Source organism: Danio rerio, chromosome 14 (assembly GCF_049306965.1).
Source record: "Danio rerio strain Tuebingen ecotype United States chromosome 14, GRCz12tu, whole genome shotgun sequence".
Taxonomy (NCBI): domain Eukaryota; kingdom Metazoa; phylum Chordata; class Actinopteri; order Cypriniformes; family Danionidae; genus Danio; species Danio rerio.
Genome location: NC_133189.1, coordinates 52,420,502 through 52,443,873, shown reverse-complemented (window position 1 = coordinate 52,443,873; position 23,372 = coordinate 52,420,502). Strand labels below are relative to the sequence as shown.

At 36.7% G+C, this 23,372-nt stretch overlaps 1 protein-coding gene across 50 annotated transcripts in view; it reads left to right on the top strand.

Annotated features, from left to right (window-relative positions):
* rapgef2b (Rap guanine nucleotide exchange factor 2b) overlaps nucleotides 1–11,967 on the top strand; it is a 252,942-nt gene extending 240,975 nt beyond the window's left edge. For 19 of the 50 annotated variants that reach the window (XM_073922244.1, XM_073922240.1, XM_017359180.3 and 16 more), the window contains 2 exons: nucleotides 4,471–4,810; nucleotides 10,114–11,967. In XM_073922244.1, the coding sequence (XP_073778345.1) occupies nucleotides 4,471–4,784 (314 nt within the window). In that variant the 3' untranslated portion in view covers nucleotides 4,785–4,810; nucleotides 10,114–11,967. The remainder of the gene's footprint in view (nucleotides 1–4,470; nucleotides 4,811–10,113) is intronic. The other 31 variants (XM_073922248.1, XM_073922246.1, XM_073922242.1 and 28 more) reach the window with 2 other exon arrangements.
* Nucleotides 11,968–23,372: the final 11,405 nt, after the last annotated feature.

Sequence of the window (23,372 nt, the reverse complement as noted above, 5' to 3'; positions counted from 1 at the left end):
GGTACACGAATTACATGTAAGTATTTATATACAAATAGTAAAACAAAGGAAACCAAACATTTTGCCACATTATGCCAGGTTGGACACAGTCTTTGTTGTCAAACTTGATGCATGTGGCCATTTATGACTTTCATTTTTGGGTAATATTTTTTATTTGTTTATTTATTTATTTTTTGTGAGGAACTGCACCAAGTCATTTATTTTGCATGGAAACACACGTGAAACACACAATCTTAAAGATCAAACACAGATCTTAAAGAAACACTAATTTTATATTTAAAATAATGTCTAGAATTATTTATTATTCTTAACTGAGGGAATTCTTCTTTTTTTTGATATGCAAAGAGGTACACAAATTGCATGAAATCACATACAAATTGAAAACAGTGGCAAACAAAGAGAAAAAAACAACATGAGTGCGTGTGTGTGTATAAAGGTAACTGGCTGGACAGGTGAAAGTATATAAATAAGAAAACAAGTAATAGAGATTTAAATAAAATATAATAGATATAAAGCAAAACCAATCAATGGTGGCAAATGACAACAGTAATAGTAATTATAGTAAAAACGACAGTAAACATGGCAATAATAACAACGACAGCTACTACTACAATGTTGGTTCCATTGAATGGAATTCATGCATTAATTCTCAACCAAGGGGATGAAGCTCTGCCAGAAATGATTGTAAGTAAAGCTCTGTTTACACCAGGAAGCAAAGGATAGTTTACCTGAAAATGAAAATGTGCTCATCTGCAAGTGGTTTCAACCCCATTCTGTTGAGCACTAAAGACGTTGTTTTGAAGAAAGCTGTTACCATTGACTAGTGTAGTAGGAAAAACACATACTATGGAAGGTTTAAAAAACTTTGTGTTTAACAGAAGAAAGAAACTCAAGATCTGAAACAACTTAAAGATGAGTAAATGATGACAGAATATTCATTTTTGTATGAATTACCCCTTTCAGATGCATTTAGATCAAAAGTGGATGATGCTAAAGGCGGGTCTAAATGGAGTCTAAAATGGTTGACCACTTATTGACCACTTCAGATGTTCTCAGAAACGCATTGGATAGGATTATTTTCATATTAAATGTGTTCAAGCAGCCTTTACATCACCTACTTTTAGTCTACTGACCAAACACGTGATCATTATAGGATGTAAAGTGATCGAAGGAGACACATTTAAACATGGTAATACAAAGTGGAAGCAGGGCCAGAGACTAAACAGCTGTTAACATGAGCCGAAACGTGCTTTGATTCATTTAATCTTTACAGAATGTAGCCTAATTTAAAAGTGTCATTTTATAAATGTGGAAAAGTTATATAACTTAATTAAGTCTCCATTTTTAATGGGCATGTTTATGTGTGGAAATTAATACACATTTTTCTCGTTATGCCAAGCTCTAAAAGATGAGTTGGGTAGAAATGTTGATGTAAAAAAATATTAATTCATACAGAGTATATAATAAACAACTGGACATTCGTTTTATTCATATCCAACCATTTCCAGTCAATTTTCAAATTTCATAGAGTTTTGATTTCCTAAAGTGTTGCCCAAATTAAATGTTACCCGTTTTGCCACATCATGCCAGGTTGGACGCAGTATTTACTGTCAAACCTGATGCATGTGACCGTTTTTAATTTTTGGTAACAATTTTTTATCAGGAACTGCACCGACTTATTTATTTTGCATGAAAATATAAAAACACACAATTCTAAAGCTCAAACACAAAATATGAAATATATAAAATTATATATTACTCGTAACTGAGGGAATTTTACTGCCATTGCTTTCAGATAGAGAGCCTGTATTACCTAAAATCAATCTTGCGACTTTCATGATCTAGGTCAGTACACATATCATATCATCATATTTTGACCGTAGGCTGGGTGGAGCTAGCCAAAAGTGAACTATAAGATGAAAACAATCTAATATGCAAGTCTCAAAACCAACGCCACAGCTGATGGAAACCAAAGAGGGTTTTGTCAGAGGAAGCGAAGAAATTAATGAGAGAAAGAGAGAGATCAGACATGAAACCGAACATGAATCATTACCCAACAGCCTTACCCTCACGTCTGAACAGTTATTCAAATAAAAAGACTCTTACTTTAAAGCCTTATAAACGATTGTACTACGACATTATGTGTAACATGAGCTACTTCACCTTATCGGTGTAGATTGCAAACAGGGTTTCTGCCTTCGCCGGTTGCATCAGTTTAGTCAACAAATTCACACAGGGAAGCTACCATAACACACTGGTAACAGATAAGTAAGGGATAATGTATATCTAGGCGGTTGTTGTTGCAGAATAAAACCTGAAAGGCAGAGCTGTTTAAATCTAAGGGCTTTATATTGTGAAAAACACCCTCCTGGATGTATTTTATCCAGATTTTACATTACTGCATACCACAAAAAAAGACAAAGAAAAAAAAAGGAACAAACATTGTTCTGAGCCGTAATACTTTTATTATTCAGCAATAACTGTGGAATGGAGCATTCTTTAATCTACATATCATTCAGTCACAAAATGGCATCAAACCTTCAAAAACAGAAGCATGACAGAAAAGCCTATAGAACATGTGGATGTGAACATGTATTCACTGATGATCAGGATGATTTGCAGTACCCAGATGAGCCTGTATTATTAGTTTCAGAGGAAATGTTATCTGGGAATAACATAACTTGGAATGTTGTGACTGACCAATCAGAATCAAGTATTGCAGACAGCCGTGTAATAATTGCGCTAATAAACCACAGCAAACATTATATATTGTTGCTGACAACTTCTTTATTTAATAGGGCCTATGCTGAAGGAATTTTAATTTTCAGTAACCCAGTTTAATGACGTTACAAAATCACAATGTTTAAGGTCTTTTTCCTTTAAAAATCAATGATCTTTACTGTCTGATTGATATTTGATATAAAGTGGCTGTCATAATGTACAAGAAGCCCTGTAAATTCCATTGTCCCGCAGCATGTCTTTAAAATATGAACATTTAATTTACCACAGTATTTTCAATGGAGTTTTATCACTACTGATGACACAACAGTTTACATACACTGTATATAAAGGCACATAACCATTTTAAAAAAAGCCAGATCTTAATGTGACTAAACTTTTTCTCTTTTAGGTAAGTTAGGATTATCAAATGTGGTTCTACTTAATAGCAGAATAATGAGAGAGATATGTTTTGAGAAATAGTTATAACTTTTCTTGAAAGTCAAGTTTACACATGCTAAGATTATTCTGCCTCTGAAAAAGCTCAAATGATGCTGTCAAGATTTTGAAAGTTTCTGATTGGTTAATTGACAACATTTGAGTTAATTGGAGGCACAACTGTAGAACAGTATTTAAGGAAAACCTCAAACACACTGCTTCCTTGTGTGACAACATGGAGTTATCAACAAGCCAGAATCAACAAAAAAGTCAGGTGACAATTTGCTAAATTACACTGGGAAAATAATAGTTTTTGGAGACATGTCCTCTGGTCTGATGGAGCTAAGATTGAACTGTTTGGCTATAATGACCAGTGTTACATTTGGAGGACAAAAGGGAAAGCTTACAGGCCTAGGATCACCATCCCAACTGTGAAGTATGGGGGCGGCAGCATCATGTTGTGGGGCTGTTTTGCTGCAGAAGGGACTGGTCCACTTCACAGCATAGATGGCATCATGAAGAAAGAACATTATGTAGAAATACAGAAGCAACATCTCAAGTCATCAGCCAGGAAATTAAAACTTGGCCACATATGGGTCTTCCAAACAGACCATGACTCTAAGCATACTGCCAAATTAGTTAAAATGTGCTTTAAGGACAACAGAGTGAATGTTTTAGAGTGGCCATCACAAAGCCCTGATCTCAATCCTATTAAAATTTTGTGGGCAGAGTTGAAAAAGCTTGTGCGAGCAAGACAGCCAACAAATCTGACTCAGTTACACCAATTCTGTCAGGAGGAATGGGCCAAAATTCCTTCAAACTATTGTGAGAAACTTGTGGAAGGATACTCAAAACATTTGACCAAAGTTATACAGTTTAAAAGCAAAGCTAAATAAAACACCAGGGAAATGTGTGTAAACTTTTGACTGTCTAGAAATTAATAATAAATTCTCTAAAAATAAATTCTCTCGAATGTATGTAAACTTCTGGTTTCAACTATGTTTAAATGGCTTAAACAACCTAACGAATGCTTAAGTCTATTTAGCGGATTGTATTTTATTTACAATACAACATCAATACTGTAAAAGAAACCGTATGTAATATAGCAAAAATAGCCACATTATCCTTTCAGCGGAAGTGTTTCGGTAGGGGGAAAAAAACACTAGCTGTGCGTATACCCCATTATTCCACAACAAGATGAAACGGCACAACAAGCCATCCAACTCACACTGATCTAGTGCATGCATCCGCCGGCATTTCCGAGAAGCATTTGGGATATTAAACAGAGCTGTGGTGTCCATCTCCTCCCTCCAGCACGGAAGGACGGCCGCTATCGGGACCCTCCACCAACGCCGCCGGGTTACACCGCGCTGACCATCACAGATGTGACCGAGGGAACGCCACATTCGGGCAGGAAACCACCAGACTACACCACCGCCCTGCAGCGCTCGCGCCTCGTCACACACTCCCTCGACTCCCAGCAGCCCCCAGCCGCAGGGAAACCGGACCCCCGGGGCCGAGAGGAGGACGAGGCAGTGGAGGTGGAGGAGGAGGGTGAGTGCTTGTCTCCCAAACTCAGAGCTCAGAGGAGGAGAGGTCCACACACAGCAGTTCCCCCCAGGCCATGAGTTACATACACCACCCCGACAGGAAGGTAAAACATCATAAACTCCAGTTCCACCCGCACACGCACTGAGCACGTTTACATGCACACCGCTATTCAGCTAAACCGGCTGTTTGACATGACCTGTTGTATTGGGCTATATGCAAACCCGCCAATACATGTAATCCGCGCTGATATGATCGGGTTAGTATAGCTTTACATCTCAGGGATGTGACATCAAAACTTTTAAGGTAAACTTTAATACAAATATCCAAATTCAAGTCAAGTTTATTTGTATTGCGCTTTTCACAATAATAATTGTTCCAAAGCAGCTTTACTAAATGTGTGTGTTATTACATAGCAGTCAAAACCAGAAAAGCCTAAGGTGTAAGTATGGTGGACAGTACTGCTGTCAAATGTTTACACGGAGGACAAGGGAGTGAGCAAATTACTAGGGAATTTTCATTCTGGAAGTGAGCTAGTCATTTAAAAATTTCAGTATATAACTTTTAAGTAAGGGTGTAACGGATCACTATTGATCTGTGATTCGTATTGATTACAATCCACGGTTTACCCACATTTTATTCTTACGGCTCTTGTGGATTAATCAAAAATTTGTAATGTTCGCAGAGAGATCACCAACCACGTCATTCAAATCACATGTCAAAGCATTTAGGCTTTCCTGTAAAATATAATGATGACGGAAGAAGTTGTGGTGGGTTATTTGGGATGTGGTGGGTGTCTGAGGTTATTCAAGGTTCAGGATCTCAACACCCACGCAACATAAATGATAAATAAAAGTGATTTGCATATGTTTATTATTCTTTTGAATGGCTGCATTCAAATCTGTGTTTGAAATAGACAAAAATTAAGAAAGAGATTCAGTCTTTAGTCTTTTGAGTTACAAACACAGAAGTACTAGGATAACAATTTATAGTTTAGGTAAATCCACTGATGTTTAGGGTAAAGATTAAAATCACAATCATATGCATTTAACTATGCTCAAAAATGAAAGTTGTTGTTGACAGCAACTATATTATTTAACCAATAGGTGGCGACAACCAGCCATCATAAACATGCCACTGAATAATTCTTCAAAAATGATCATTTAGCAATGAAACATGATGCTTTAAGTGAATCACTGAATCATTTATTGAAAATAAGACTAAAAATAAATATAGATTGTACAAGTTATGTTAGATTTCTACATTTAGTAATATCAGCAACAGGAATAGTAACAGTAATTTTTTCACAGTACTGAGTATTACACAAAAGTGTCTCGCGGTGCTGTTTTTTTATAATAAATGCAAACCAAATGACATTTGTCTTCTTTGACTGATCCACAAAATGGTCCAATCCAGACTAAAAAACCAGAACGTGATCCTAAAGCCGCCTTTCCACTGCACACGACATTTGGACACAACTGTCGGAATACGCCCTCTTGTGGCAGTCGCACAGAATTTTCTGTTTTGTCGTGCACCATGGGAGAGAAGCTGTTCTCACATTGTCCAAAATAAAGGAGCGCAAAAGCAAGAGCTTTTATTCTCCATGAGTTCACCATAGTTGAATGAATGAATACTAGAAACTCATAGACCGCTAAAAATGTTGGAGTGAATGTGGAGACAGCATTAAAAATATATATATTTTTTTATTACTCATTAATAAATAGAAATGTTTTTAATGTAGATTTTTTTTTTCTGATAAAAAAAAAATAATGAAAAAAAATTCTATTTCTCATCTCGCACACACAGACCTGATTGGACAACACTGAAATACATCACATCCGGTAGGCCACTCGCATACAGTCTAGTTGCAGGAGTTCAAATATTTCAATGAATTTTCCGCATACGGAGATGATCGGAACTCCACGCAGCTCCCAGACGACTCTCCATTGGAAATGAATGACTTCCGGTCTGTCGCTTGTCGTGTGCAGTAAAAAGGAGGCTTAACCGTGGGATTTGTGATCCGTTACACCACTACTTTTAAGTATTTAAGTTTTAAGAAGTGGATTGCTGTGAAAACATTTTGATTATTCTTTGCATTATATTTCGTCCTTATTTCTGGGAATCATTTGCTTTGTCTGAATGTGCTTAAATCTGCAGTAAAGACTGTCACATGTTACAAACGTGGAGATCAATTCAATTCAAGTTTATTTAAACAGCGCTTTTACAATGTAAATTGTGTCAAAGCCGCTAAACACAGACGTTCTAGTAAAATCCAGATTTATAAAAGCCAGATTTTTTTTTCAATAAATTGACAAAGTAGGTAAATTTGTGTCAGATGCTGAGTGATAGTGGCATAAAAGAGGCAAAAATATAGCAGCAATGATCAGTTTATAAAGGTAGTTCACCCAAAATATCTGACATCATTTACTCTGGCTTATTTAAAACCTATTAGATGTTTGAGGTTTCTGTCAAATACAAAAAAAGATACTTTGAAGAAAGCTAAAAACCGGTAACCATTTACTTCCATAGAATATTTTGGTTACCATCCTCCAGCTTTCTTAAAAAATATCTTCTTTTGTGTTTGACAGATTAAAGATGCCAATAAATCACAACTTAAGGGTGAGTAAATAGTGACAAAATGAAAAGTTTAGTGTGAACGAACCCTTAAAACGATCTTTGAGCTTTCTCTGATAAATAAAACCATGTTACTCGTTTACTGTTCACTTTTCAACGTATTAAGCTCAATTGGGTTAAGAATGTGCATGTAAACGCGCTCATTCACTGACTGACTGAAGCACACGGGCTCTGCATGCTGGAGAAAAACTCCTTCACCACCACCACCTTCACCAGCCAACAGCACCTCTCACTCAGTGCATGTGTGCAGCCATCACTCCTGCTCTGCCGTGTGTGTGTGTGTGTGTTCACTCTCACCCATCACTGGAGAAATCACTAGATCTGCCATCATAAACGCTTCAGCACATGATACAGAGCCTGACGTCATGTTGGTGTTGTCAGGCAGCAAATGAAAAATAGTGTTAGCGCTGTCGAGGAGCTGTCATTTTCCACAGTAGCCGTGTTTATTAGTAGTAGTATTATGTCCTGTCATGGTGTCTTTGGTATGGTAAGGCCAGAGCATTATTTATTTTCTGATTTAATTGTGTGACTTTGTTGCAAACCCCAGTGCACTTTCTAGCCAATTTTATACAGCATGGCACGTAGTATGAGTAGATACTGAAAATTAGAGTAGTTTCAGCATAACGGCAAACTTGAAGTGCAGTTCCTGATTTGACTCTGCTAAATTGTTCATGATTTTTCGTTTTCAGGTTCTATTAAAAAACTTAGGCTAACTGAAATTTAAATCAACAATAACACTTAATTAATAAAGGTTTATCTAAAATAAAATTAGACTTAAAACGTACAAAAGTGGAGATATCAAAATCCCTTTAAGGCAAGTCTTTTCACTCTGTTGTCATCTCCGCCTCTCACGCTGTTTTCTTGGGCATTCTGTCTGAATGGGGAAACATCAAATACTTCAAGACTGTTTGCCAGGCTAACGATTACATGACATCCTTGGAATCACCAATGAACTTAAGCAACAACTGTCTCGTAAGTTTTGTTTCTAAACGTCCGAATAAAAAAAAAAAAGGCACATTTTGAGGTTGCCTGAGCTAACTTGCATGCGCACTCGAAAGTAACGAGATCACGACGCCAACCTCATCTACACATTATCAATCTCTGGATAATGATCACCTGATCACGTTGCTCTTCTGAAGTAATTTACAACTCAGTCTTGATACAAAGCTCATCCAGAAATGATAGCGACTCTTTGTTTACAAGTTTGTGGGCTGTATATGTGATATGTGTTTGACAGGATGGGCTGTACCTTGCGTTCGTTTCGTACAAATTACAAAAAATATATATATATATATATATATATATATTTTTTTTTTTTATTATAAATATGTTAGAGAGATTACATTGCTGGAAGATACAGTACAACTGCCAGGATTAATAGTGCAAAAGACAATATTTCCATTCGAAGCTGGACCAATATTGCTGCGATGTTGCTCGACATGCTTAAAAGCTGACATTCCTATTATAAATAGTTAGAGCTGCACAAATAATCGTAAAAAGATTGCGATCTCGATTTGACCCCCTAGACTATCTTAATCCAGCATTTCTACAATTCTGTCAATCATATTTTCAAGTTCAGGAGAGAAGCAATGGTGGCCACACTAGTCTTCACATTGTTTTACATACGTTGTTCAGCAACGTGGACACCTCCAAACAGTGTTGAAAGAGTCACATGCTGCATTTATAGGATATAATTCATCTCAAAAATGCCATTTCTGTCTTCATGTAATGTACTTACAATTGCAAAATCACATGTGACGTGAGCTGACCGTCAGCTGTTACCACAGAGTGGACAGTCGCGAGCGCACCTCTGAATGAAGCCTACTTTAGCGAACAGAACCTGCATAGGCTGTGAATTACAGGTAACGTTAATAATGTTGTAAATAACATTCAGTTTGTGGCACAGAGTGATTGTTCAGGAGTCGTGCAGGAGGTGAACTGCTGAAAATGAAACCGAAAGCTCAGTGTTGCCAGATGTAGCAGACTGAACCCGCCGAAATGCAAAAATACCCACCCAGGCTTCTGTATTCACGAGAATCACATCAGTGACAAATTTTAAGCATAAAATGACAGATTGTAAGCATATGTCACAAACACAATAATACAACATCAGAATTATCATCAGCATTAATGACCAGGACAAATCTGAAGTCTGTTCAAGTCCACCATTCCAAGTCTATACAAAATGTAGCATTTTAACCAACAGTACAGCTACACAAAGCCTATTGCTGTTTTACCACATGTTTGACAATAACAGTAATACTAGCCCACTCATATTAGCCTTCATTTTACATCTACAGAATCGTGAGAAAATCTTGATCTTTATTTTAGGCAAAAAATTAGTGATTCTCATTTCAGCCAGAATCGTGCAGCTCTATAAATAGTATACAGTATCTGATTTCTAGCTATATTTATACATTATTATAATGCTTGTATATCGTTTCATATGTTTGTATGTGTCATCATTTTTATAGAATATTGATCTTAATTAAAATTGGACTGCTCCTTTAATATTTGGTTAATGATACATTACTGTGTTCATTAGTTATACAGTACAATAATGGTTCCCTTTCCTGCTGTGTGTCACTAGGGTTTGGAAAAGAGTCTAGGGTAGTCAGCATTTGAATTGGATCAAAGTTGTTTATCAAAATGGTCCTAAAACTATTCAACAACACCCATTCCTGCTGTTTTGATCCACTTTAAGTGTTAACTACTATATACTACTGTAAATACTACTAGTGATGCTCACAGAGACTCTCTCTTTTTTTTCCGCAGAGGATGAACAAGTGTCTGCTGTCTGAAAGAGGAAGACACTGGCTTTAATGCGTTGACTGATGGCCACAGACAGACATCTCTTCAGCACTGCCTCTCTCCATCCTCACTCTCCCTGCCCTGCCTTAATGCAGCATGGGCTTCAGTGCCCTGCATGCTCAAAAATACTGTGAAGAACTGAGGAGAGCTTAGAAAATAACTTATTCGGCACTTTTGGAGAACGCAAATATGAACTGAAACTCGAAACACAGCGCTTCGACATTTACACACACACACACACAAACTGCAGTCAGTGGTTCTCCATTCAGACGATTCCCTCTTTCCTTCAGCGTACAAGGTCACACGGACGTGTTTAGTAGTTCCCTTCAGCACTTTTTAACTGTTTTAAGGTGTCAACCGATCACATTTCAGTTGGGATGATGAAGGACGATTCGTCTTATTCATATATCAGTGTGGTTCAGTATTAAAACTCGCACGGCTTGAGGACTTTTGGAGATAACACGTAGCACACCGATTTTTCAAGCGGACAGAGAGACAAAATGAAGCCTTAGTGTGTTTGAGAGCCAAAAGAAAGCACGAGTGAATCATGACAAACGCGATACTGGAAATAAAAGCTGACTAAATGAACATCTGTTGGGTAATCCACAAGCGAATCAGCGGTTCTTCTAACAGATGCGATTGTTAAGGCACAACATCAACAACAACAGCGCCCCTGGTGGTCAAAAGCAGGAAACTCAGGCAAAAAAAAAAAAAAGAAAAATAAATAAAGAGTCGTCCTACTCGGGTGCTACTTTCTTCCTCTCTGTAAAAGTGATAGCATTATGGAGGTGTGTTTGTGTGCTTTTTTTGGTTGTGAGGGCTCAAGTCGTGCATGTTTCTCCTGGATTGGGCCACCGCTGCACAAACAGCTTCCACAATCACTCACAGGAACTCGACCGGATGAGCAAAACTCACCTTTATTCTTTCATTTTAATCACTGAGTTAAGCTGATCACATTGATCAGTAGTTAGAAATGACTTAAAAAGAAGAAGAAGAAAAAAAGAAGAAGAAGTGTGCAGTGTTTTCCACTGTATTCTGTAACATCACTACTTCAATTTCTTTCTCTAGTTGCCTGTTTGTTTGTAGGTTTTTGGCTCTCACGCATTTTCTTTTGGTTTTTGTAAAGGTTGCGGATATGGTTGTTAACAACAACACATTTGTAACAGTAAATATATCGGCCATCTGCTTCCATTTGTTTGGTTTTCTATTGACGTTTTGGCAAGCCAAGATGAGTCGCTTGTTTCGCAAAATAAGTTGCACAAATTGTACAAGCATAAATACAACAAGGTAAATAGTAGTAGGTAGCTGTTCTGCTACTCTGTTCGATATGTGATGTCAAGTGAGACGTGTACATTTAGCTGGTGAAGAATCTCTCTTTTGTTTGGTTTTCGGACTACTTTTACCTGTACGTCTTTTACAAAGACAATTGGTGGAGTATGTATTTGTTCATTTGTTTTGTCTCTTCTTTTTGTTTTGTATTTTTAATACAATAATTGTAAATATTGGTTATATTTTTGTTGAATTGTAGAAATGTATGATGTTTATGCCTCAACATCCAGTTTATATGAAGCTGGGAATCAATAAATTCGACAAATGAATCAACTTATAGTTTTTAAATGCACTTATTATTATTATTATTGTTATTATTATTATTATTATTATTCATTCTGCATTAAGGTTTTTTGTTTTGTTTTAAATGACCTCTGGCACCATCTAGTGTTTGCACAAGATAAGACATGGAAGTAACTTGAAATGTGTATCTCATACTTTTCTAACTGACAAATGTATGTTGGGGTTAATAAAAGACATCCATATCTATCTGCTCTTCAACAACGTTTGCTTTTTCAGTGTCTCTTCAAATATTTTGGAAAGCTGAGAGAGGATACAAGGTGATTTTATAATAAGGTTAATGATTGTGTGTCATTTAGGAGGAGATATAATGCAGTTACAAATATTTAAAGTATAATTGTAACTATTAAAGCAAGCATTGCGTTCCTTTGTCCTTATTCTGTGTGTTATTCGTCCAGTTTTAGTATTTGAACGTTTGAGTTCATTTAGAGAAGATGTAATCTTGTTTGTTGGTTGTTTTTTTATGCTAACATTCTGTGCTTTAATTTAAAATCTATTAAAAGCATGGCCTGCATGAGATGCTGTTGTTGATGAAAACTTCAAGGCAGATGCAAAGGTAAGATCTTTTATTTTTACATTTACTGTAATTCATTCATTTATTTTCTTGTTGGCTTATTAATCCGGGGTCACCACAGCAGAATGAACCACCAACTTATCCAGCACGTTTTTATGCAGCGGATGCCCTTCCAGCCACGACCCATATCTGGGGAAACATCCACACACACTCATACACTAGTACGGACAGTTTAGCCTACCCAATTCACCTGTACCGCATGTCTTTGGACTGTGGGGGAATCCCATGCGAACGCAGGGAGAACATTCAAACTCCACACAGAAACGCCAACTGAGCCAAGGTTCGAACCAGCCACCCAGTGACCTTCTTGCTGTGAGGCGACAGCACTACCTACTCTGCCACTGCTTCGCCCCATTTACTGTAAAGTGCAGCAAAATCCTTTTTGTTTTTGTCAAAATATCTATTAAATTGAGATGGTTGGGGATAAAGTATATCCGGCCCGAAGCAGAGCACTGAAGAGGCTTTATTTAGTGATAGCAGCCATCCTCCTGGATGTACTAGACTCAAAGCTAACAGAAACGCAACCAGCTGAGGGAAGCTGAACATTCCAGCCCTGTGCATTCAATAACAAATGAGTGGGAAAACGTTAGGGTTGTGGAAACTAATCCAATTTAAAGAAAGTTTATACTAACAAACAGACTTCAGAACAAAGTAGTTTCCGGGAGGGGACGCCGTTAGTGGATTGAGACCGGACATGGTCAGCCATTGGGCTTCATCGGTTAGTGTAGTTTGCCATGGGATTTTCTAGAAGACTTGGGATGTCTGAACCTATGTATTATTCTTTATTATAGTTCACAAGTCGGTGCCAAACAGTCAAAACCCGGGGTTGTGGATGTAAATATATGGAATTGACGGTCAAGGTGATTCAAAGTTTTCGGATGAGCCTAAATTACGTTACACTTATTGTTATACGTTGAAAAAATGTGCTTAAAGGGGCTAATCATTTTGACCTTAAAATGGTTTTAAAAAACTGCTTTTCTTCTTGCCGAAATAAAACAAATAAGACTTTCTCTAGAAGAAAAATATTATCAGACATACTGTGAAAATGTCCTTGCTCTGTTAAACATCATTTGGGAAATATTTAATAAAGTATTATTAGCCCCCCTTTGATTTTTTTTTTCTGACTTCAACTGTATACCAATATACCATTGTGTGGCAAGAAATAAATGCCAAAATGCATCTTTATTTATGAGCAGGTAATTGAATAAATGTGAAGCAGCTTTAATTGTTTGTCGGGTGTTTTTGCTGCATTCACAATGAATAGTACTTTTCTATAGTGACACCAGGGGCGGATATAACCAATAAGCAAGGTACAGTAAGCGGCCGCTTATGGCCCCAGGAAATCTGAGGGCCCCCAGATAAATACCTAGAAGTATAAATTACACCTATACATAATATATAACATCATTTTCTATCATATTTTGTATGATGAGGGTCAAAAGAAATAAGTTAAATGTTAATTACCTCGCAAATTCGCAAATGTGTTCCCCACCCTCAATCATGGAGCAGTACAGCAGTCAAATTGGGTAAAGATTTAGCTGTAAAACCAAAATAGTTTATACATCATTTTTAGTTGTGGATCCATTTAAAAAAACAAAACAAATCATTTAAAAAGTTTTATAAGATGCTTTACATGTTTTTTTTTTCATTGAGACAAAATGTAGAAAAGGAGATTGAGTGATATAAGAATAAAAAAGCAAAATAAATAAATTAAAAATAAATTAAAGTACAAAAGGTGCTTTTTAGAACTTTCAAGCCTCATGGCGGGATTTTCTTAGGGCCCCCAAATCACTAAATCCACCCCTTAGTGACACCACATCAATGGATAAATGAATGCTAAGGAAAATGATCAGTTGTAATGAATAGTTTTAAACTATTTGACTAGTTGGTATCTCACAATTCAGGCAATTACGACATTCACATTGATGATAAAGGACTGTAAACATTCACGGAAAGTTTTTATACCACAAGAGACGTTTAAACTAATACAAGATTCTTAAAGGAGACCTGTTATTATGTCCCATTTTTCAAGATGTAAAATAAGTCTCTGATGTGTGTATGTGTGTGTGAAGTTTCAACTCAAAATACCACAAACAATCTTGGATACTTCTTTGAAACTGCCTTGATCCAAATTGTGCCATTTTGGTGACTGTCGCTTTAAATTCAAATGAAATTGTGCTCTTTTCAAAAGAGGGCGGAGCTAAACACGCCTAAATGTCAGCCTAGTGCAGGGGTGGGCAAACTAGGTCCTGGAGGGCTGGTGTCCTGCACAGTTTAGCTCCTACTCTGATCAGACACACCTGCTTATAGATTCTAGTGATCTTGAAGACACTGATTTGCTTGTTCAGGTGTGTTTGACTAGTGTTGGAACAAAACTCTGCAGGTACACCGGCCCTCGAGGATCAAGTTTGCCCATCCCTGGCCTAGTGGCACAAAGCAGGACTAATGTTATCAGCAGTGGTGTAAAGTAACTAATTACAAATACTCACATTACTGTAATTAATGACTTTTTCTCAGGGATTGTAATTTACTGAGTAGTTTTAAAAATGTGTACTTTTACTCTTACTTGAGTACAATTTTTGTGCTGTATCTGTACTTTTACTCCACTACTTTCCTTCAACTTGCAGTCACTACTTTATTTTTTCTTGTCTATGGGGTTCAGAAAAATCAGTCCTGTGATTCCTGCCCAATCAAATCACACATGGAAGGTAAATCGCCTCATAATGAACTACCTCAAGACATGGGCGATTTATAAATGCAGCAAACTTTTTGGAAGCATTAAAAGTGTCCAAGAAGACGTCCGAAATCAATATCAGTATTTGACGTCAATATGACGTTGGTTTAAGATGTTGGCTCGACATTGGATTTTGGTCACTTTCTAACACAACATAAAATTAACCAAATATTAACGTCATTTAACGTTATCATTAGATGCTGGCTAAACATTGAATTTTGGTCACCTGACATCACAAACTAAATCTAACCTAAAATTAATGTCCTATGACGTGCTGCCTGCTGCAATAACTAAATGCACTACAAAATGTTACGTTTACACACATCCACAAATTATATGTAAACGCATCAGCTTTTCACAGCGTAATACTCACTACTCATGAGTACTTTTAAAAGGGCTACTTTTTACTCATACTTTGAGTAAAATTTACAACAGATACTTTTACTCTACTCGCACTACATTTTTAGGCGAGTAATGGTACTTTTACTTGAGCATGATTTTTCAGTACTCTTTCCACCACTGGTCATCAGTGTGAAAAACTGAAAATATGTGCAGAAGTGTGTCAGTCTATGGAGACTCCAGTGTTTATTTGTGCTTCATCTAAAACTCCACGTTTATAATCCTTTTATTCACTGACATTATCTTCAGCAGGTGAAAACTATAATGGCGGATGGCTGCTTCTCACTCATGGGCTGTTTATGCTAATGAGGAAGAGATGGTCACCAATGGACAGGGCTTTCCTTCTCTGATGACAGGTATGAAGGGAGAATGTCAATCAAAGTGTTTCTGCAAACTGTTTTTAGAGAGAGAGAGAGAGAGAGAGAGAGAGAGTTTGTGTGTGTGTGTGTGTTTGTGTGTTCAGTTCTACAGAGGTGAAGTACAGTAGTGCAGCTGGAGTTCTCCTGCTCCCTCCAGCTGTAACACACACTCATTAATAACTGAATCACTGTCCTAATTAGCAGCACAGAGCCTCATTAATCAGCCTGTGTCTGCACGCTTTATTAAAGACACCAACCTTGAAAACTGGACACGCTACACCTAATGCCAGGGTGACACATCAAAATCACTGTATGTCTGGTTTTTCAGGCCAGAGGAGGACTAAACCCTGCCTTCTCACAGTTTAGAAAAGCTAATAATAATAATATATATAGGTCAAAGTGCAGACATCCCATTTTGATTTCCACATTTAACTCTAAGAGATTTTTATATGCACACAGAGAACATTACATGCAAGTAAAAAAAATCGATCAATAAATAAATGCTATTTTAATGTTTCAAAAGCTGGTAAATTGACGTAACAGTGTCATTAAGCATGACATATTTATTCATTTATTTTCTGGCTTAGTCTCTGTTTCAGAGGTTGCCACAGCGGGATGAACCTCCAACTATTCCAGCATATGTTTTACGCAGCGTATGCCCTTCCTGCCACAACCCAGCACTGTGAAACATACACACACATAGACTGCCAATTTACTCAATTCACCTATAGCGCATGCCTTTGGACTGTGGGGGAAACCGGAGCACTCTGAGAAAACCCACACCAACACAGGGAGAACATGCAAACTCCACACAGAAATGCCAGCCCAGCTGGGACTTAAACTAGCGACCTCTATGCTGTCAGGTGACAGTGCTAACCACTGAGCCACCGTACTAAAGACCACAGAATACACAAGACATGTCACTTGTATTAAACGTTTTGTGAGTGAAATCTGGAAATAGAAAAATAATTATTGAATTTTTAAGTACGCAAATGTGTTTGAAATATTCTTAGTTGAGATATTCACAGCTTAAATAAACAGCTGTGTTAAATTTTAGGACCTAAAATTACAAACCCTGGCAATCTAAGTCATTAAAATGCAAGCAGTTGTTAATTCAATGTATGATTTTTTTCAGTTTGTGCTTTTCGATAAGCTTTTTATTTCAATACTTTTGGCATTGATTTTGCTCCATATTCTTCCAACAACTTTTAACCTTGAAATGTTTAAAAACGTGACCTCTATGAACATTTTTAATAGTTTGCAGGTCTCAAACTCAATTCCCGGAGGGCCGCAGCTCTGCACAGTTTTGCTCCAACCCTAATCAAACACAGCCGATCCAACTAATCAAGCTGTTCAAGACAACTATAGACCATTGAGCTGGTGTGGGTTGGAGGTGGTTGGAGATAAGCTATGCAAAGCTGCAGCAGTACAGGAATTGAGTTTGTGACCAGCGGTTTAACGTGATATATTGTCTGGTTTGGTGTTGTATATTACGGTACAAACCCTTGTAATAAACTGCCAGTGCATTTTTTGTTATTTTATAGACTTATTTCTCTAGATATTATTTCTTGTCCATTATATAATTTCAAAGTACTAAAATGTCCATACAAGTCACTTTGTTAAACTGTAGAGTTAAATATTCAACATCAAAGGTCAACAAAGCAGAGATCAACATCCCATAATGCAATTCACCACCGGGAATCAATGGAAAACACTTTGTGAATCACAGAATACAGAAACCTAATTAACAGGTTTTATTTGACAGGGTTTTATTTTTAAAAATATTTGAACACTGATATAAAGTCTCATGCTTTATATCGTAATTCCTCTCCTCTATCACATTAGTCCCACTTGGTGGTGCCACTGCTCCACTGATGAGCAGCTGAGATGTTTGCAGCATGAGCTCGTGACTTGAGGAGTCAGGAATGATTAATTGTTTCCAAATAAATGCAAGGCTGTAGGGGGAAAAAGTTGCTGGATCAAAAAGCAAGGACTTCTTGTGCTCCCCGGGCAACAGCATGCTTATGTGAGGGTGTGTGTGTGTGTTGTGTTTGTGTACTGTACATGTTGTTTGTGTGTTTTAAAGGTTATCTACAGTAATTTTAAAGGTTATTTGCTCTAATCAAATGGAGCTCTGAATGCAATATACTTCAAAGCCCACTACTCACATGTGCGCCTAGACACTGTCCACTATAAAAGGTGCTGGGTTATGTCACTTTAAATTGGGGTAAAATATAGAAAAATCCAACAGTTTTATATATATATATATATATATATATATATATATATATATATATATATATATATATATATATATATATATATATATATATATATATATATATATATAATTTAATAAATATATAAAAATAACCCAGCATTTTAGTTCTTAATTGACCATCTTTATGCCCTTGAATTGACATGAATGGAAATTGAATATTGAAATAAGACATCTAAACTGGTGAGCTTCACACAGTTTCACACTCTCAGTAGGGCTGTGCAATATGATATACAGTATATATGTATATATAGTATGGACAAAATATATTCATATGTCATCTGTCGTTTATATCATTGTGCTCTATTTTAACAATCTAGGTGCAAAGTCTAAAGCGCATGGCGTGGTTGTGTCAGAATCCACTTTTGGTATTTTAAGATTGGAAAAATACACTCTGCACCCCAGCGCATGATCTAACAGGGTTGTGCTTATTCTCTTAATGAGTTATGGGTGTGTTTTAAACATAATGTGCAATTAACTAATTAGAGTCTCATCTCTTATTCCCTTTAAGAGTCAGTTGAGTAGCTCCATGGTGCATTTGCTATTTACATGGTGACTTTATAAGTGGAAAAACTGAACACTAGCGAGAAAACAGTTAAACAGAGCATCTGCAGCGCGAGGATAAAGAACGAGCCTCCTCCATTCAGGCTCTCTACTTTCTCTTTACTTTTACTCTTTACTTTACATCCATTAGACTACATATTTAAATCAATTTGTTAAGCACAAAGATTTGTTTCAAAACAATTTTTAATGCCCCATATGGTGATGCAGAAGTCTCCAAAATCCGACAGGTGGACAAATCTAAGCTTGTTTTTAGTAAAACAAATATAAATATGCATATAAAAATAATACTTCTAATAATAATAACATTATACAAATGTTAATATACAAATGAATAAACTGAAAAAATAGCTTTAGACCAGCTTTTAGTTGGTCTATTTCAGTTCCTCAAAATTGCAACGTGCAAACAATGCGCCTTAAGACACCTCCTTTTTAGACCCGCACACCCATGAGTTCACAAAGTGACACAAATGCTTTTGTTATTTAAACAATGTGGTGCAAAACGTGACAATTAGGGTTGCGCTGATCTGAAAATAGCAACAAATCACTCCAAACACATCTTGCACCTTATTGTGCTGGGTGAATGATAGGGCCCATTGTGTTGCAAAACATAGAACAAAAGAAAGACAGTATTTCAAAACCTATATTACATATAACATCACATCAATATTATATTCCAATACAGGTATGCTGACAGAAACATGAGTCTTTTCACAAAATTATGTTATGATGTGTTTAACGGTCATCTGAATCTTTGATGATTCTGAGTAAAGTTTAGATAAAAAAAAAAAATAAATAAAAAAAACTTGCATTTATAAAGTTACCCTGTTTTATATCATCTTTGCATCAAATGACCAGAATCTTCTCCTTTGGCTGCTGTTATCAGTCTTGCACAATTTTTTTAACCCAGGCTCTATGAAATTATTTGCCAAGAGATACATGTTTGAGAACCAATAAATATTCAGTTCATGTTTATTTCTCTAGCATTTTTACAATGTTGATTGTGTCAAAGCAGCTTAACATAGAAGTTCTAGTAAATTGAAACTGTGTCAGTTCAGTTTTCAGAGTTGAAATTCAGTTTAGTTCAGTGGTTTAATTTTCACTGCTAAAAGTCCAAACACTGGAGAGCAAATCCATAGATGCGCAGCTCCACAAGTCCCAAACCAAGCAAGCCAGTGGCAACAGTGGTGAAGAACAAACTTTACCAATTGATGAAAAAAAAAAAAAACTTTGAGAGAGACCAGGCTCAGTTGGACTTGGTAAATTTTTCCTATGGCCAAACTTTCCGTGCAGAGCTGCAGTCTAGGTGACGGAGGCTGGAAAATTCTGAACGTCCATTGTGAAAAAGCTGTGTGTGTAAGTAGGTCACCGGTGGGTGTTCAGGCTTCCCACAAGGTCTTTCAAGAATCAGTCTCATGCTCTCCAGTCCTTTATGACCGCCACATCATCTACTCAGGATAGGGCCTGGTCCAGGATCATGGATACTATGTGTATGTATAAAAATGTATATCTATATGTAAATATGTCTTCTTGCAGTTTTTATTTTCCCAAATCCACTATAGGGTGCCGTGTACATTTTTGACAATCTCAGATACATCTAATATAAACATTTAATCTTAAATACATGGTCTGTGCCACATCCCAAGTCTGGCATAATTTACGGTGAGCTACCGAGCAAACCAGTCACACTGGGAAACAGGGGCGGACTGGGACTAAAAATCCGCCCTGGCACTGTAGCCACACCAGCCCACATTACCACACCGACACAGTCCCATCCTCGGACACGCAAATTCACCTATAGCACATGTGTTTGTGTGGCACTTATGGTTTGTTTGATATTCTTTTAGATTTTGATAATGTCCACGTAACCTCTGATTGGGTCGACCCAGCCGGGCATTGCCGATTGGGCCAATGCTTAACATTTATTATTATTATTACTATCATCATCATCATGTTCACATCTTGCAAGAGATAAAAGCTGCCTAGAAGTAAAAACAGTACAAAAAAGAAAAAGAATGAAAAAATAGCATACCGGCCCACATTTAACAAATGGTCCGGCCCTTCTGGCATTTGCCAGAATTGCCCGATGGCCAGTCTGCCCCTGCTGGAAAAAAATGTCTATACGGAGGTAAGCGCTCAGCCGTACTGCTCTGTAGCATTGGATTTACCAACAGGATCTCACGGCAACTCATAACATTTTGATTTAGCAGCTAGTTTGAGTGTATTCGTACAAACTCATTCTTACAATTTACTTATTCCCAAATGACAGTTGGGTTTAGGGGTGGGGTTGGGTGCCATGCTTCCTTTTTAAAAATCCTACATTTTTGTACAACTGAACTATGTATGAATTAGCCACTAAACTTACAAAAATAGTTACGTTTCCTTGTGAGATCAGGCTGGTTTTGCGCATAAAATGCAGCCATGTGTACCCACAAGCACATTTTTCTTGGTTCTCAAAAATGTATACCTGGGAACATTTTTCCAGTGAGCCTGTGTGAATTTTTTTCCCATTTTCTAAAAGTCCTGTTAACACTATTGTTGATCGTTATCCTTTATTATTTGATATGAATGCAAAAAAATCAAACATTTGTTACGCAGTCCCATTCACTGCTCTCAGTCCTTTCCATGAGGTCAATGTATATAAATTAATTAAATTTACAGAAATGGTACCATATATATATATATATATATATATATATATATATATATATATATATATATATATATATATATATATATATATATATATATACATATATATATATATATATATATATATATATATATATATATATATATATATATATATATATATATATATATATATATATATATATTGTTACCAGGATATGAGATTTCTTTTTGTCATATTTCAGATATTTCAGTGGTCCTGCATGTGTGGCTGACGTGTCCTGTCCTCTCCAGCCCCTCTCTGTTTGAATCTGAAGGCTCTGCTGCTGGAGATTGAAGACTCAGAGAGACTTAAGTGTGATTTTCAGTGACTGCAGGAGCGTCTGAGCTCAGAGGACAAATGTCACAGTCTGACCTGCCGAATCAAGCAGAGTATTAAGAGAGTAAGTACGTTTATCAGTGCATCTCTAATATATATAATAATAGTTGATGTCAGAATTATTTGCCCTCCTGAATTATTAGGTCTCCCTGTATGTTTTTTTTTCTCAAATTTCTGTTTCTGCTTCCCCAGTTTCTAAACATAATAGTTTTAGTAACTAATTTCTGATGCTGATTTCTTTTATCTGATGACAGAACAGAGTATTTTTTAAGATACTAGTATTCAGCTTAAAGTGTCAATTAAAAGGCATAACTAGGTTAACTAGGCAGGTTAGGATAATTAGGCAGGTGTTTTCTGCAGGTGTTTTGTCAAGCCCACTCACCTGTGTGAAGCACACTCAGAAATGCACAGTGGTTTTATAGTGTTATATGGAAAGACTGTAAGAAAGTGTCTGCTGCAAACTGTATACTGTGATAAAAGCTTCAACAATTAATCACAACAAGAACAATTTATAGCATCAAAAGCCTATTTAAAACCCTATGGAAGAGCTTGAAGCATTTCCCCAAGCTTTTTCAAACAGGGAGATTTAGGTCAAAATTATTCCGTGCATGTTTTTGCTGGAACGTAAGCCGTTATATCTCTTATATTTCTCCTGCAAACAGCAGAACACAGGCATGAGCGGTTTTCCAGAAAGAGATTCCAAAGCGTTTAAGATTAAGCATCATGTTTCATTTCTTCTGCGGTAAGAGTCACTTTTAGAGCCGTTCTCCCCCGGCTTCACCAAATTAAACCTGCTTTTCATTTAGAGTGCTGCGGCAAGAATGATGCGATTCATCTTGTCAAGCGTTTAAAGAGCGCAGGAGAGCATGAGAAAGGTGCATTACTCAAGCCTTCTCCTTTAAAGCGCACATCCTGGAAAACAGCAAGAGAACAGAAGCGGCTAAACCTCCAAACAAAAAGCATGTTCGAGCAAGAGTTTAACGCATTAGGTCAGCAAACACCGCTCTTAAAAACGTCAGTGCCTTTAAAGTACATATGAAATCAAAACTAACTGTATTGATTTTGTAAGCTCACTTTGGGCCCTGTCATACACCTGGCACAATGTGGTGCAAGGCGCGATGCAATTGTTATTTGCTACTTTCAGCTTGGCGCAACAGTCGTTTTGAGGTGTTGCGCCACACTGTTTATATATCAAATGCATTTGTTATTTAAACAGCGTGGCGCATTTGCGCTCATATGTGCGCCGATAGGCCTTCTGGTATAAAAAAGCAGGCGTGTTTTGGCGCGTTGCTATTTTGAGAAACTATGATAGTCTGTTCTTTAGACCAGAACAAAGCCGATCTATTGTCTGGCGCAGAGTGCACCTGGCTTACACCTAAAGCTAACACCTATACTAATATCATATATAAATAAATACTAAGGCAATTTATTATAAAATGAAATGTAATATTTATTATATGTTAGGAAATGAAAAAATCATAATTCAATAATAATATTAATAATACTAATGATGATCATGAGGATGATGATGATGATGATAATAATAATAATTATTATTTTTATTATTATATATTAGGAAATAAAAAAAATCACAATTTAATAATAATATTAATGATGATGATGATGATGATTATTATTAAGTAGGGTATTGTTTATTTATATATTTTTTTTTTAGGAAA